Consider the following 15130-nt stretch of genomic DNA (forward strand, 5'->3'; position numbering starts at 1 on the left):
GCTTAGCCGGCACCAACAGGGCAGACATGGGCACTGCTATGTGCATCAGTACCTGCTATGGCACCCGTAAATATCAGCAATGAAGAAAAGACTGCTTGCTCCTCCTGCAAGTCCCATTAAACATGACCACATTTCATTGGATGACACCCTCCCTTCTGTTCTGAACAGAGAAGAAATGGAAAGAGCATCTCTCTATGAGCAAGCACCTTTCCCCCATGCACCTGGACCTGGCAAATTTCGAACGCTGATCCTGACTCAAGGGACTGGATCCATAGGCTGGCTAGCACTGCTACTGGCCACTCCCCCCCCCCGCCCCTGGCCAGCTTAAAGATCCACTGCTTTTGCCACTGCTTCCTAGCAGATTCTGGCTCCCTTCATCCTTCCTGTGCTGTGATGTCTCTTCTTCCTAATCAACCATGGGGCAGTGACAGCATGAGATGGTCCAAGCCTTTTGTAGTCTTCCCTGCCTTTCTGCTCTGCACCTCTAACATCAAGGGGAGGGGGTAGCAGTAAGGGGGGTGGGTAGGCGAGCAAAGTGGGCAGGGGCGGCAACCTCTAGCAAAACAGTCATAACATGAAACGTTAAAAACAAATTGGCATGAAATGTATCAAAATGTAAGTAAAATCTGCTGTTTTAAAATGAACATACACGGTTAAATTGCATGCAAGATGGCATTCTAAAAGTTTTTGGCCAGTGCCAAAAACAGTACAGCCCAGGAGACTGCCTAACATCAATAGGCAGGGAGTTCCAGAGGGTAGGGACTGCTGTCTATGCTCCATATAACGTTCTATCCACTGAATGCACCATAGCGGAACTGCCTTTATAGTGGATCTACCTCAAATAGGCATATCAAAACATCTATCTCCCGCAATTCCTTCCAAAAGCTCACTTACTTCATGTTCAAAGATGTGCAGGGACTCTGCCGTAAGCTTAATGAATTGCTTCGTTATAGCAAAAGCAATTATTTCATTTGCAATCTCGTTTTCTTTCAACCTGTACAACGTGCAAAGTTCCACCACTACAAGAGAGAAAGAGAGAGAGGAGTTATTAAACAGCGGTAGTTTATCAATTCCTCAAGGACATCCCTCTAACAGACAGCGAGATCCACCTCAGTGAAGTGCGATGAAAAATTTCCACCATTAGATTTTTCTGCAGAAAACTTTCCAGTTTTTGAAATTGTCTCATGTAATCAATGAACAGAATACACACAATCCAGTCCAAAATGGGCAACAGAAACCATACTAGTGAAATCTAAAATCAAAGTTTTAAAATGTATTTATAACTTTTAGCACCTTTGTTGCTTTTCTTAAAATGTAAATAATTGAAGTCTTTTACATTGTATTCCGTTGAAATGTCAAAAAAACAGTTACAAGTATTACAATAAAAATAATTTCCTGGCAAATTTCCTGGATTTGTTTGAATGTAAGATTTAAAGCACATTAACAGTTCAACCCTAATTCCCCTCGTCTGATTCAGGAAGGCAACCCTTCACCATAAGGCCCCAGGGCTGGGTTACAACGATGTTAAAGCCAGCCAAAAACAATTTATTAAGGGGCAGCATTTCAAACAGGCAAAGCTCACAGCCACATTCTCCTGTAGACAGCAGCTACGAGTCACACTGAGCCTCCACATTCAGGGACAGTCTACCTTTGAAGACCAGGTACAGGGAACAACCAACCGTTTCCTTTAGACGGATCTTCTGACCCGATCCAGGCAAGTCTCATTTTTAAAACTGCCCATCTCTCTGAATCCACCTCCTTCTTTTCCCCGTATCTTCTTTCCCCACTTTCTCTCCACGCTTCTTCCATCCTCCAGAAATCCCCCCAAGTCCACCGCTCTTCCCCACATAGGCAACCGCCTGCTTATCCCAAATTAAGCCCCTCCAAATAAAAAGCTCCTCAATGAGAACTAGCGCCCTTCCTAGTAAATAACCCCCCAGTTTATCGCCTTGGCCGTTCTATACGCGGCTCACATTTGTCGGTAAGGGCAGCCCCGTCTTCACCCTCCTCCAAGTCCAGCCCGAAGAGCCTCAGCTCAGCCAACACGTCCTCCACTACAAGCGCCGCCATCGCAGACCTCCTTTCCCGCCACTTTTCTTGGCGGCGTAGGCGGGGAGCGCGCAGCTATTCAGTTATTTACGGCGCCACTTTCCTCGCCTGCAAGAAGGGGGAAAGAGCAGGAAAGAGCGGGAGGGGGCGGAGCTTCAATTCCTGAATGGGCGCATGCCTGTTCTACATTAATGGCAGGAGGTTGCAGAGGAGCATAGAGAGGTGTCGTTGCTACTGCTGTTGCTTGGAACTCCTAGAGTGGCTAAGAACGCCGGGATACCCTTTGACGCTTTGCGGAGTGAAAAAAGGACGGCTGCTTTATAAAGAAGGGTTCTTTTGCATGGCTTTGATTGGCCTGCGCCGTGTAATTCCCTCCCTCGCCCCGCCCCTTCTGCGCCAGAATAAACAGATCTCCTGCTCTTTATAAACGCAAGTATTTTTATTCCCCGCCAAATTAAATAACAGGTCATCATCGGTATCATTCTGATACCTCCCATTACTTTGTGATGGTAAAGCCTTCCCTGTCTTTAATGCTGTATTTTGACTTAATTAATATTTTGACTTAATTAATGAATGAATGGTGGCTGATGAGGGGCGTTGCTGATTGGGCTGAGGCTCAGCAACCCTGCAATGTAGTACGGTGGGATTATTCTCACATTGGGGACATCATCATCATCATAATTTTATTTATACCCCACCCTCTCCAGCCAAGACCAGGCTCAGGACGGCTAACACTGAATATGAATACAGTAAAAACATTTTTTAAAAAAACCAGTTGATTGAAATATAAATCAGAATACAGCTTAAAATGCAGCCTCGTTTTAGTGGTAGCCCATAGATCAAAGCCATAAGGGGAGAAAACATCAAATATTCACCGGGGCCAACTATCCATGCTGGTCCTACATGGGCCAGCAAAAAGAGCCGAGGGAAAATTTATATACAAAATCCCATATAAGGTGTTCCATTAAAAAAAAATGAGAGGGGGGGGGTTAGACTAAGTCTAGTCCAAAGGCTCTGTCTTGCAGGCCTTGCAGGCTGGGGCCAGAGCTGCAAAGGCCCTGGCCCTGGTTGAGGCCAATCTAACCTCCTTGGGACTTGGAACTTCCAAAGTGTTGTTATTTATGGACCTTAAGGTCCTCTGCAGGGCATACCAGGAGAGGCGATCCCATAGGTACGAGGGTCCTAGTACCTACAAACTTACCTGCCCGATAGATATGTTTTGGATATGCAGAGGTCTTGATTTATCGGCTTTTGGGTTTTAGGGGGGAAATGCATGATTTTGTTTCATTTACTTATCACTGCCAATATTACGTTGTGTCAGTTTGTTTCTTTGAAGTGTATGGTATTTTGACAGCAGCAATACATTTTTTCTTTCTCTTTTTAAGTGGTTTTAAAATGTAATAAATATAAGGGTTTTTTTAAAAAAATAAATCAATAGCAGCAGTGGTGCAGTTGGGTACTTAAGAATCTGGTCCTTAATGGACTTCTAGACTGCAGTGTGTTCTATTTAGATGGTAATGTGTATTATTTCATTTACTTCTGAATGAGGTGAATTGCCCACTCTCCTTTTTGGAGCCCTCCTGCTCAGTCTGTTATGGGGACTGTGGACCTCTTTCCCAAAGTCTGACCTGCATGGCACCACAGGGCTTTATTATTGACACAGCATTTCTTCTTAAAGTGTTTGGGTACAACAATTCCACTTAAAAAACACATCACACACTTTCTCTTGGTTAGGAAAGTGTTGAGGGAGATGCACTAAAAAGTTTGGGCTTAAGCTGTATAGGCTTCACCCCAAACAAATTAAATAATGCGGGTCATATAACCTTTCTGCAGGTTTTTAAAACTAATTTGATGTCTGCGCTTACAAACAAAAAAGTTATTGAGTCTCACATGGGGGAAGCTCCCAGCTAAAGAACATTTCAATGAACAAGTGAATTCTACAAATTAAGTGGAGTAAAAAGAAGTCATTTAATTTTGTATGAACTGAATCTTACACCAGACTTTCCCATCATCATCATTACATTTATATCCCACCAGAGGGGGTGGTCCCAAGCTTTCACTCAAAAATCTAAATGTGCCCACAGATCTAAAAAAGCTGGTGATCCCTGAACTAAGTATCAGCCTCCTGTTTCTCCAGTCTTCTCTCCAAGGAAGATGTTTGGTTTTAGTGCTACCCTTTTCCAGTTCTTGAATCACTTTTTCCAGAAATGTGTGGTTTGTCAAGGGATTCTTTCTCACAGGGAGAGAGAGAGAGAGAGAGCTATTGCTGTGCTAAACAGATTCTTTGAAAAGAGATCTCTCCACTTGCTGGAGGCCAATTTCTTCTACTGTTTCCATCGAGGATACATTTCTAGACCTAAAGGAACGCAAACACCAGAATATTTATTAGAGCCATGATAATTTTCATTTTATGGACAATGTGCTATTCATTCATTCATTCATTCATTCATTATCTGTCCCTCACCACAACAGCAGGTTACTGAAACCACCCTACTGTATAAAGGTGAAATTTGCATCCATTGCTCTGTTCACTTTTGTTTTTGGCCTTGCCAACTGCTGACAAGTGCCCCCCCCCCCAAAAAATAGGTTGATCATAGAATAATGTGGTGCTCAAACTGAAAATGGTCTCCCCCCTCCTCCACTCCATACATGCTAAATGGCATAAAAATACTCTTTGGGTCAGGGTCTCATCCTTATCGTTTTTCAACTTCTATCAGGGATGGGAAAGAAAACTTACCTGCGTTCCATCTCTGCGATGGTTTCCAGGAGGGGTAAATGTCTCGTCTCCATCAGGAAGCAGGCAGAGACCCCCGCGAGGAGGGGAGCAGCTCCAAATATAATTGGTAGCAGGACAGGAAAGGAATCCCTAAGCACGTAGACCAGGGGTGCAACCATGGCTCCAAGACGGGCTTGCATTGACACAAATCCCATGCCTGTTTGCCTGGCAAGAAGAAACACTGGTGTTTATAAGACTCTAAACTGCTTGAACCCTGTGGCCGTTTATCTGGCAGAAATCATCCCTAACCACTGGTTCTGCTAGCTGCGGATGATAGGAGTTGAAGTCAAAAAACAGCTGGAGACCCAAGTTTGGGAAACCCTGGTTTAGATGATACTAGCTTCTCACCTGATTTCTGTCGGGTAGAGCTCCCCAGAATACAGATATGCACCAATAAAGGAACTGGCGAGGCAGCCTTTCCCTAGTGCTGCCTGCACAGTACGCAACGTTTGCAGTTCTGCAGGAAGGAGAAATATATAGAATGAACGAAACCTTGTTGTTTACAGCCATGGGCCGTCACAATATAAATACAACAAACTGTCTTTTTGACCTATCGAACAGGCAGTCACACACACACACCCCCCTCATGTACACACACAAAATAAAACAGAAAAATAATACTCCCGCCACCAGTGTAAATCACATAATTGCTCATTTACAACAAACTATAAAGCTATTAAAATTCATTAGGCTAGTCCTACTCAGAGTAGACCCACTAAAGTTAATGAACCTGACCACCTTAGCAGCATTCATTTCAGTAGGTCTGCTCTGAGTAAAACTAGCATTCAAAGGACACACAACCACCTCCCTTTGCCTTACCTTGGGCTCTAATAATGCTTCTTATTTTCCTGGATGGAGAGGGATGTGTGTGGTTGAAGAAGCTAGCAGACCTACTGTACAAGGGCAAAATTCTCACTGACTGCTCCAAACACTTTGGGCTCTGCCCATCGCTAGTATATAGCTCCACAAGAGGATGCTCAGAAGGGACTGTGTTCCTAAGTCTGAAAATGTTTCTGTACCCCTGAGCTAGATGGACCAATGGCCTGGGCTCAGTCTAAGGAATCTTCCTATCTTGCTATATGCTGCCTTTCCTCCAAGGAGCTCAATTCACACACCCCTTCTCCATTTTAACCTCAAAATAACCCTATGGGGTAGGTTAGATTGAGGGTGTGTAGCCTGAGGTCACACAGTGAGCAAGAGCGGTGGTCTAGGACTGAAGAGAGTGGGGTTCCCCCTTCAGCCACAGTGCACCCTGGGAGCCTGTGGGCACATTTGCCACCCTGAGAGACTACTGTGGGCACCACAGGCAAACCCACAAACAAGCAGACACTGCAACCTGTTTTATAGGCTACCATGGAAGCGTCTTTCAAGCCTAATTTCAGCAGGGGGCAGGGACCCTATTGAACCAAGGAATAGTTCTAAGGGCACATGTGTGCCCAATGGAACTGGGATGGTACCCCTGCTCAAGCCGCAACACTGCATGGCTGATACCAAGGGTGACAGCACTACAGCTCACAGGTTGATAGGATGGACTGAGCACAATATTCATGTGAAAACTGATTAGACAAATTCCTGGAGGCTATCAGTGGCTACTAGCCATGGCTGTGTTTTACCTCCGGCGTTGGAGGCCGTGTGTATCAGAATGCCACTCACTGTGGATCACATGTAGAAGAGGAGTTTGGATTTGATATCCCGCTTTATCACTACCCTAAGGAGTCTCAAAGCGGCTAACAATCTCCTTTCTCTTCCTCCCCCACAACAAACACTTGTGAGGTGAGTGAGGCTGAGAGACTTCAGAGAAGTGTGACTGGCCCAAGGTCACCCAGCAGCTGCATGTGGAGGAGCCGGGAAGCGAACCCGGTTCCCCAGATTACGAGTCTACTGCTCTTAACCACTACACCACACTGGCTCTCAGTGAAGTTGTGCTACTTTGGGCTTCCCTTAGGCATCTGGTTGGCTACTGTGAGAACAGGAGATTGGCCTTGATAAGCCACTGGCCTGATCCAGCAGCCAGACTCTTTCTGATGTTTTGATGAAAACTCATAGCATGGAGCATCAGTGACCCAAGCAGATGCAGGTCAAAAACCCATAAAGCAACTTGCCGTCTGGCACAAACATGTTGACGAACACCAGGAGCCCAGCGAGGGATAGGAAGCCGGCCATGGTAAGGCGGCGCCCGATGAAGACCATGGCAAGGGTGGACAGCAGCACAACGGGAAGGTCGATCGCTCCAAACAATGCCTGCACCACAAAGATGTTCAGGCCAAATTTTTGCACGTCCATCGCCAAGCCGTAATAAGAAAAGGAACTGGAAAACCTAGGTAGAGTGGGAAGCAAGCTTAAGTTGCAAATTTAAAGGCTGGATTTCTGCAATGATGGATAATAACTACCGGTAATGATTATTATTAATAATTATATTTTTATTATTTATATCCCAACCATCTGGCTAGGTGTCGGCAATGCATATACTATATTATTGCTTTATACTATATTATTGCACATTTGAAACTACATTATTTCGGCACTTAAACGTTATATCTAAATTTATTATTATCTTAAAACTATTGTACTCACACGTTGCGTTTAAATTTACTATTAGCTTTAACTGTCATTCTTTGCAGAATATATACGTTTTTTTCTTTTCAACTCTTGAGTAGTAGTTAATCCTTACATTGAAACTTGTGGCCAGAGTTCTTGGTTTATCCTTTTCAGGGCAATGCATATTATGCACAAACTATTATTATTACTACTGCTACTAATGAGTGATCATTGCTGCTGCTGCTACAACTCAACACTTACAAAGCACCTAAGCTGTTCTAAATGCGGCCCTTTAAAAAACAGCAGCTCCACAGCCTCTACCTGCTTACTGTATTACAATGTAATAGGCACAATACAAAATTACTATGATTAGTAGTATTTAACGCATAAACCACCTCATATGTTCTTGAGTTGCCATCATACTTTCGTGTTCTGAGAAGAGGCTCAAAGCATAAGAGGAAAGAAAGGGCAATCCTTGACTTGTCTCCTCTATTCAATTACCGTTTCCCTCTTCAGATAAAAACAACAGAGGTCCTCTTGCACTCACCAGACCACCATGAGGCAGCAGGTGACCCTCCGCAAGACTGGACTGCGAAACAGGTCGAAGACAGTGCGCCGGGATTTCAGACTTGCAGCTTCCATCTGCATGTGGGAATGCAATACCTGTGCAAGACGGTGGAAAATGAGTGGAAGGAATGTGGCAGGCCTGGGGAGGGGCCTTAATCCAGAAGAAAGAGTGCAGATTGAGGCTTTGGTGGTCTCAAGTTGAACCCCAACATACCTGTCACCTTCTGTCCTAGCCTAATAATAATATCCTGCCCATCCGGCTGGGTTTTCCCAGACACTCTGGGCAGCTTCCAGCAAAATATAAAAACAATGAAATGTCAAACATTTAAAACTTCCCTCTAAGCAATGCCAGGCCTCCATTTTAATTTCCCAGAATGCTCTGGCTTGTGACCCTCTGTGGCATTGTGGGGAGAAATAGCTAAACCCGGCTGTCTAGAGCCTCTACTGCTCCCTTTGGCCCGGGGGGCGTTGCTAAGGGTCGGTCTATGAAAAGTGAGCCTCAGTTTGCTGCACTGGCAGCTGCCACTTTACATCAAATTACACTGATTATATAAAACGTCTGAGTCACCCTTCAGGGAAAACCCTCTGAAAAAGATATGTTTTCAACATCTGCCTAAAAGCAAAAATACCAGGTGCCTGTTGCTGGGACCTTCCCCTGAGTTGGACCCCTGCAACTCTCCAATCTGCCCCCACTCCTCTTCTTCATTTGACCAGCCTCTCCACAAAGTCCTCATGGGACTCGTGACACCTAGGGCTTTAAATACTAAAAGCAAAACTGAACATATTATTACGTTATTATATCATATTTGCTAATCTCCTATTATAGAAATTATTATTAGTACAAAAAACCAAAGCACTGGTCGATCTCGTGGCTAACCTCTTTGTTAATTTTCTCTCCCTCCTTGCTTTTGCCATTTATTGCGGCAACTTTCCTCAGATTCTGGACTGCTACCTGTGCCTTGTTATGAAGCAGGAGCCAGCGTGGTGATTCTGGAAGTTTCCTGACAAGACAGAGATAGATAGATATTATTAACAAGGGGGATGATTAAAAGAAAAAGAAAAAAGTTTGTGTAATGGAGTGTTCTTCACATTTCCAGCCACTCCGTTCCATCCTTCTCCCAGGTGGAACATCTATCTCCCCTCTTCCAAAATGCACTCTGCATTCCATGGACTGTTTTGGTGCTTCTCCCCCTGCTCCCCAGCACACATACATACACACTGTATTCTTTGTTTTGTTTTTCTGCCAACCAAGTCTGTTGACACATCCTTCTAGGTGTGGATGGTGCCATTTTGTCTACATAAGGCTGCCTGAACATCAGACATGGCAGCCATAGGGTCTTGGCCTAACACAAAATGGCTGCCACATCTACATAAGCGGAAAAGAGAGACACACCGAAGCCATACCACAGTCGTATTTGGCGCTATCACCCCCTACCATGAACAGACAAAAATGATGAAAAATGGTGCCGAGACGGAGAGTTGGAGCCAGCGCCAGTTTCTGACTCCGTATGCAACTCCTGCCAAGACGATCTGCCCAAAGGTGACAAAATAACCTAAGAGGGCACCTGCCACTGTCCGGCCCTTGTTGGGCATCCACTCCAGAACTAGGAGAGAAGCAAGAGAAACTGTTAAAAGGACTTGCAGTAAAAACCAGGATGAACATTTTTTTATGGGCACATGCAACCGTTTGGCTTCCATGCAGAAAACCCCAGGCACCATAGGCTGACTGCTGATATAAAGCTGAAAGGACATTTGTATCTATAGTGCCTTGTCTGAGGCTTATCCACACTTCTCTACTCATTCCAGGCATAGGCCTAGTGGCGTAGCAAGGTCAGGTGGCACCCGGTGTGGAAAATTTTTGTCACACACACCCCCCCCCCCACAAACACACATTGAAATCTAGTTGGACTCCCCAAAGGCTGCCTGTGATCTACCCATTGTCATTGCCAAGAGTTGTTGAGCTTTCCCTGCAAAATCCACATTGGATTGGAGCAAACCAAACTACTTACTCAAGGACAGAGAATTGAGCATGATTCCTGAAAATGTCATGCCAGCCAGGAAGCGGAAGGCACAGTAGCTGCTGAAGCTGGGCAGGAATGCTGTGATGGTGCCAGCGATGGCAATTTGCAGATATGACCAGATCAGAGGTTTGCGCCTGCCAAACCTGTCCCCACCCCCAAAAAAGGAGAAGTAGGATGCATTAATTAATATATTGCCTGGTGGTGAGTTATGGGGGACAGGATCTAGCTGGGTCTTAGTTTCCTTGGGTCTCCAGCTGTTTTGGGACTACAATCCCCATCCCATCATCCGGAGATTTCAGGTCAAACCTGGAGGTCTGGCAACCCTACTCACCTAACATTCATCACAACAACCACCCACCTGTCCGATAAGACTCCAAACACCCCAGCCCCAACCAGCACACCAGCCATGTAGAGCGACTGGGCTACATCTCTCAGGTTCTGTAGGTCACACACCAAATTCCACTGGAAGGGAGAAAGAGGAGAACTGAGTCAATTTTCTCTCCATGGCTGCAATACACACACACACACACACACACACACATATATATATATATATATGCAGGTTTTGGTGTCCTCGGGTGTCTTCCCGTGTAAAAGTTGGGGTGTCTAGGCGACGTTTCGACGAGGTCTCACTCGTCATCTTCAGGCTGGTGCTTTCGGCTTCTTGTTACTGGAACAGAGCAGGATCTCAGTGTTTGAGTTCCTATAAATACTGTTGAGGGGGTGTGGTGTATAGCCTCCAATGTTCTGGGCAGAGAGGAAGTTCCCAGGCTAGTGTGCCTTTTCTTCTTTTGTTCCTTAATTACTTGAGGGATATCTTGAGTGATTTCTTGAGTGATATCCTGAGTACCACTTAGGTGGGTCATTAGGTGTGGATTAGTTGCTAAAGTCTTTGTGTCTTGACCTCTTGAACTTTGTGAAGAGTTTTTCTGAGAAGATGGCTGTACTGCACTTAGTTGTGCTCTGGCTTGGCTTCGTGTATAGGGGCGAGCTGTGGTTTTGTGGCCTGTGTCAGCCAGATCTGTGTAGGGATTGCAGGGGGGTGCAGCATCCGGAGGTGCCACCATGGTTTGGCTACTGGATGGTGTCTGTAATTTATCTGTGGAGAGGGTCTGGGTTTGGGTCTGGTGTGGTTGATTGGTGATGGCGTTCTGTGTGCCTCTGGATCTGGTGTCAGTTTTTGTGGGGAGGGCTAATTTCCAGATGTCTGGCAAGCGGGATGTGTCGTCACGCTTGTTCATGTTGTGAGGGTGTTTCTCTATCTCGATGGCTTCCATGATTATTCTCTTGTGGTGATGTTCCATGTTAAAGAGCAATTTGGAATCTGCAAAATTAATTTCGTGTCCTGTTTCTTTCATGTGTTGGAAAAGAGAGGAAGTTTTTTCTTCTTTTTTGACGGCATTCTTGTGTTCTGCGATACGTGCATTTATTCGTCTGTTTGTTTGTCCAATGTACGTGGCTGGGCAGACTTTGCAGGGTATTTCATAGACCCCTTGGTTTTTCAAGAAATCACTCAAGATATCCCTCAAGTAATTAAGGAACAAAAGAAGAAAAGGCACACTAGCCTGGGAACTTCCTCTCTGCCCAGAACATTGGAGGCTATACACCACACCCCCTCAACAGTATTTATAGGAACTCAAACACTGAGATCCTGCTCTGTTCCAGTAACAAGAAGCCGAAAGCACCAGCCTGAAGATGACGAGTGAGACCTCGTCGAAACGTCGCCTAGACACCCCAACTTTTACACGGGAAGACACCCGAGGACACCAAAACCTGCATTCCTGTACCCGTGAAAATCTACGAAAGCATATATATAATATATATACACACACATATATATGTGTGTGTGTGTGTGTACATTTGACTTAACATCATGTGAGTCTTATTCCTTTAAGCTTCCTTCTGCAAAGGAATAATCAATACTAGCTGCATAAGATCTGTATTTTTTAAGATTAATATCTTTTAATATTAAAAACTCAAAGCACAAGGCTACATGCATGCCATCTTGAATCTGATCATTCCACTAAACAGTATAACAAACTCCATTTTAAAATAAATCTGTTATCTTCCTGTTGACCCTTCTCAACAGCCATGTGTTAATTTCACCATCCAAACCACATCCCAAACTATCCATTGCAAAACAGAGACAGTGTAGGTTAGACTAATGGAGCAGGATCTGGGAGACCAGGGTTCAAATCCTGACTCCATCCAATATCTCTCAGCATAATCTACCCCACAGGATTATTGTGGGAATTAAACAGAGCAGAGAATTCTGACCAGTTGCCATCTCTCAGCCTAACCTACCTCACAGGGTTGTTGTGAAGATAAGATGGGAACCCCATTGCCTTGAGCCTCTTTGAGGAAAAGCAGAATGCGAACATAACAAACGCATTAGAAACAAGAGGCCCTTTTCAGATCTTATTGTAAAATGGCAGGATTTACCATAAATAGCCAAAAGGTACTACTGCGGGGTATAATACTAATTCTTCCCCAGTTAGACATGATCTTAATATGATAAATACAGTACTGTATATTCTCTTTTAAAAATTAAATCTAAGCCAAACAACCCCAAACGAGTTGCTTCATTTGTTATTGGAATGTTTAATTTATATCCCTGCCACTCAGTGTTTTAAAACTGCCTTCCCATCTTTCATTTCTTGTTGATGATGAAGAAAGCTCACCTCCGTCACAATGGTAGACTCGAAGACACTCACATCATAGACCCATCCATCTGTGCAGAGTTCGGTGTGCACCTGTGTGTCAGAGTCCCCAACCTCCACAGTCACATTTGGGCTCAATAGACTCCACCAACTCATGGCAAACTGGAGACACTTCTCTGGCTTCCAATTCTGGTCTATGGGACCAGGTGCCTTCAGCAAGACCCCTTCTGCTGTGCTTTGGGTGTAGCTAGAGGGCAAGGTCTGGTTGGTGGGCAGCCCAGGCTTGCAATGGTGGTCTGGAATGGCGGCAGTGAAGTTCTGCAGGAAGTTGTGGCAACCAATGAGGCAGACGGAGATCAGCAAGAAGGTGATTTGCAAGATCTGGAAGCGGCCAACTCCTCCGATAGACTCCAAGACATCATTGAATGCCATAACAAAAGTTGAGGATCACTGTGCAGTTTGGATACAACAGGTGAGGTTGCTGACTTTTCTGGATTTCTCTCCACGTAGGCCAACTTATTATGGGAAAGCCCTTTGGAGTCAAAGCTTACCCAAGACGAGCAGTTAGCTGTTTTGAAGTTTCCAAGCAGTTTTGAACGCTAAAGCCTTGTAATTGAATCTGAAACGAAACAATAATCTCAATATTTAAAAAAACCCAACGTATTATTTTTTCCCCAAATCTAAGTCAGAAATCTAAACACTGAATAACCCAACAACTCCCACTTGTTTTTTCAGACAGAGGAAACAACCTGACACTTCTAGTGGTCATTTTAGTCTCCCCTCCCATTACTATTTCTTGCATATTCATCCAGATATGCCTGCACAAAGCTTGTCTTAAGGTCCAATAAGATCCTGTCTTTATCGAGTTTTTGTTCTGATTTGATTGCAGGGAGGTTCTGTTTGTGCAGAAGTTATATGTCTTTCTCTGAATTCCACACTTTTTAGTGTATTTTCCCATCAGTTTCCTAACTCTCCCCCCCCCAAAAAAATTGTTGTTTCTTAAAAAAGTTTATCCACTTTAATTGCATAAACTAAGGGCTCATCCACACTTTTGCTTGCCCTGTATTTTATACCAATAAATTCCCCAGGTGTATGAGAGCTCCTCTTCTTGTTCCATGGCTATGCCTTTGGAAAATCTGATCTTACCCACTGAATCAGAAGCTTGCTAAGCAGAAACTCTCTTCGGATTTTCCGTACATCTGATAAGATCCGATTCAGCAAGTAAGAGTGGATGCAGCAGAACAAGGAGAAAAGCTTTCAGATCCAGGGGAATTAATCGGTGCACGATATGATCAAAATTTCCCTTCTGGGCAGGTAAAAGCAGTGCTGGTATAGGGGGCACCTGGGGGTGGGAAAGACTTACCAGGCACAGAACAGGTTCCAAATATCTGCATGGGCAAAGATGGGACAGGCTTTCTGGATGCAGGAATCCTTTAATTCATACCTGTGATGCCCTAACATGCAACAGATTTTGAGGGAGCTTGAAGAAATTGCAGCATCTCAAATTGCCAAAGAGGCCTGAATCTGTTTATTGAGCCTTGACTGACTATATACGCATCTATACACACACACACACACACACACACACACACACACATCCACACAGCTACTCTTTAATTTCTCCTGGGCCTCTGCTCTTTTCACAGGCTCCTAAAAAGAGAAAGGGATTATGTAAGGGGCAGGTGTTTGGTTACCGTGGGAAAGCTTTATTTACACGGTTGTTATTGGAAAAGAAACCACTAATTAAAAAGACAATTACTTCAGGATTGGTGTTTTGGCTGACAATAAGAGTCAATTACAATCAAAGGGCCAATGCAGTGTATGCAAGGGAAAGCACCCATGGGGGCAGAAACATATTAATTACACAGATACTTCTACATCCCCTCCAACATTTCTCCGATGAAAATAGGGACATCCCATTCCATTATGATAATTTTACTATTCATACCCCACACATCTTATGGGGTCACTCCAGCACTCTGGGCAGCTTCCAACATATATAAAAACATAACTGAACATTAAACATTAAAAAAAAACTTCCCTATACAGGATTGCCTTCAGACGGCTTGGGGATTGGATAACTTCTTACCCTCCAATATTTCTTTAATGAAAATAGGGGCATCCTAAGGAAAAGCAGGACATTTTGGGATCAAATCAGAAATGTCCCACTTTCCCTTAGGACGTCCCTATTTTCATTGGAGAAGTGTTGGAGGATATGGAGTTATGTAACTATACAACCTTTAGAAAATATCTGAAGGTGGCCCTGTACAAGGAAGTTTTTTTAAGTAGTTAAAATGTTTTATTATGTTTTTATATACTATGTTGGAAGCCACCCAGAATGGCTGGGGCAACCCAGTCAGATGGGCAAGGTATAAATAATAAAGTTTATGTTTATTAAATAATATTTTCCTATTTTTATTAGAGAAATGTTGGAGGGTATGCTCATGGGCAGTGCTTTCTTTCTTGAAAAATAGGTGCCGGTACTCAGTATGCAGTTGTTGCAGTAACTGCCACACTTT

At 44.2% G+C, this 15130-nt stretch overlaps 2 protein-coding genes across 5 annotated transcripts in view; both read right to left on the bottom strand.

The window, feature by feature from the left end:
• Nucleotides 1-2191, bottom strand: part of POLA2 (DNA polymerase alpha 2, accessory subunit) — a 30006-nt gene extending 27815 nt beyond the window's left edge. Inside the window, exons 1-2 of the mRNA XM_081893034.1 lie at nucleotides 1974-2191; nucleotides 895-1019 (exon numbers count right to left, since the gene is read on the bottom strand). Coding sequence (XP_081749160.1) covers nucleotides 895-1019; nucleotides 1974-2070 — 222 coding nt within the window. The 5' untranslated portion in view covers nucleotides 2071-2191. The remainder of the gene's footprint in view (nucleotides 1-894; nucleotides 1020-1973) is intronic.
• A 1143-nt stretch (nucleotides 2192-3334) lies between these two features.
• LOC309359386 (solute carrier family 22 member 20-like) lies at nucleotides 3335-13493 on the bottom strand. Of its 4 annotated transcripts, XM_081892942.1 has the most exons (11): nucleotides 13163-13493; nucleotides 12633-13061; nucleotides 10310-10413; nucleotides 9940-10094; nucleotides 9366-9534; nucleotides 8808-8931; nucleotides 7911-8026; nucleotides 6928-7142; nucleotides 5174-5282; nucleotides 4787-4990; nucleotides 3335-4405 (listed from the first exon to the last, which is right to left on the bottom strand). In XM_081892942.1, the coding sequence occupies exons 2-11, from the start codon at nucleotides 13041-13043 to the stop codon at nucleotides 4321-4323; spliced, it is 1692 nt and encodes a 563-aa protein (XP_081749068.1). In that variant the 5' UTR covers nucleotides 13044-13061; nucleotides 13163-13493; the 3' UTR covers nucleotides 3335-4320. The 4 variants fall into 4 exon arrangements, with proteins under 4 accessions (XP_081749068.1, XP_081749067.1, XP_081749069.1 ...); XM_081892941.1 differs by having other exon boundaries at nucleotides 12633-13493; XM_081892943.1 differs by lacking the exon at nucleotides 9940-10094 and having other exon boundaries at nucleotides 9496-9534; nucleotides 12633-13493.
• Between the last annotated feature and the right edge of the window lie 1637 nt (nucleotides 13494-15130).

Source organism: Podarcis melisellensis, assembly GCF_964234715.1.
Source record: "Podarcis melisellensis genome assembly, chromosome: 16".
Lineage (NCBI taxonomy): Eukaryota > Metazoa > Chordata > Lepidosauria > Squamata > Lacertidae > Podarcis > Podarcis melisellensis.

Bases quoted from the DNA above. Each gene is read 5' to 3' on its own strand.
- LOC309359386 (XM_081892942.1), bottom strand. From the start codon at position 13,043: ATGGCATTCAATGATGTCTTGGAGTCTATCGGAGGAGTTGGCCGCTTC. The intron at 10,414-12,632 runs GTGAGCTTTCTT...TCTCCCTTCCAG, and splicing joins AGTCTACCATTGTGACGGAG to TGGAATTTGGTGTGTGACCT. The intron at 7,143-7,910 runs GTGAGTGCAAGA...CACTCTACCTAG, and splicing joins TGCTGCCTCATGGTGGTCTG to GTTTTCCAGTTCCTTTTCTT.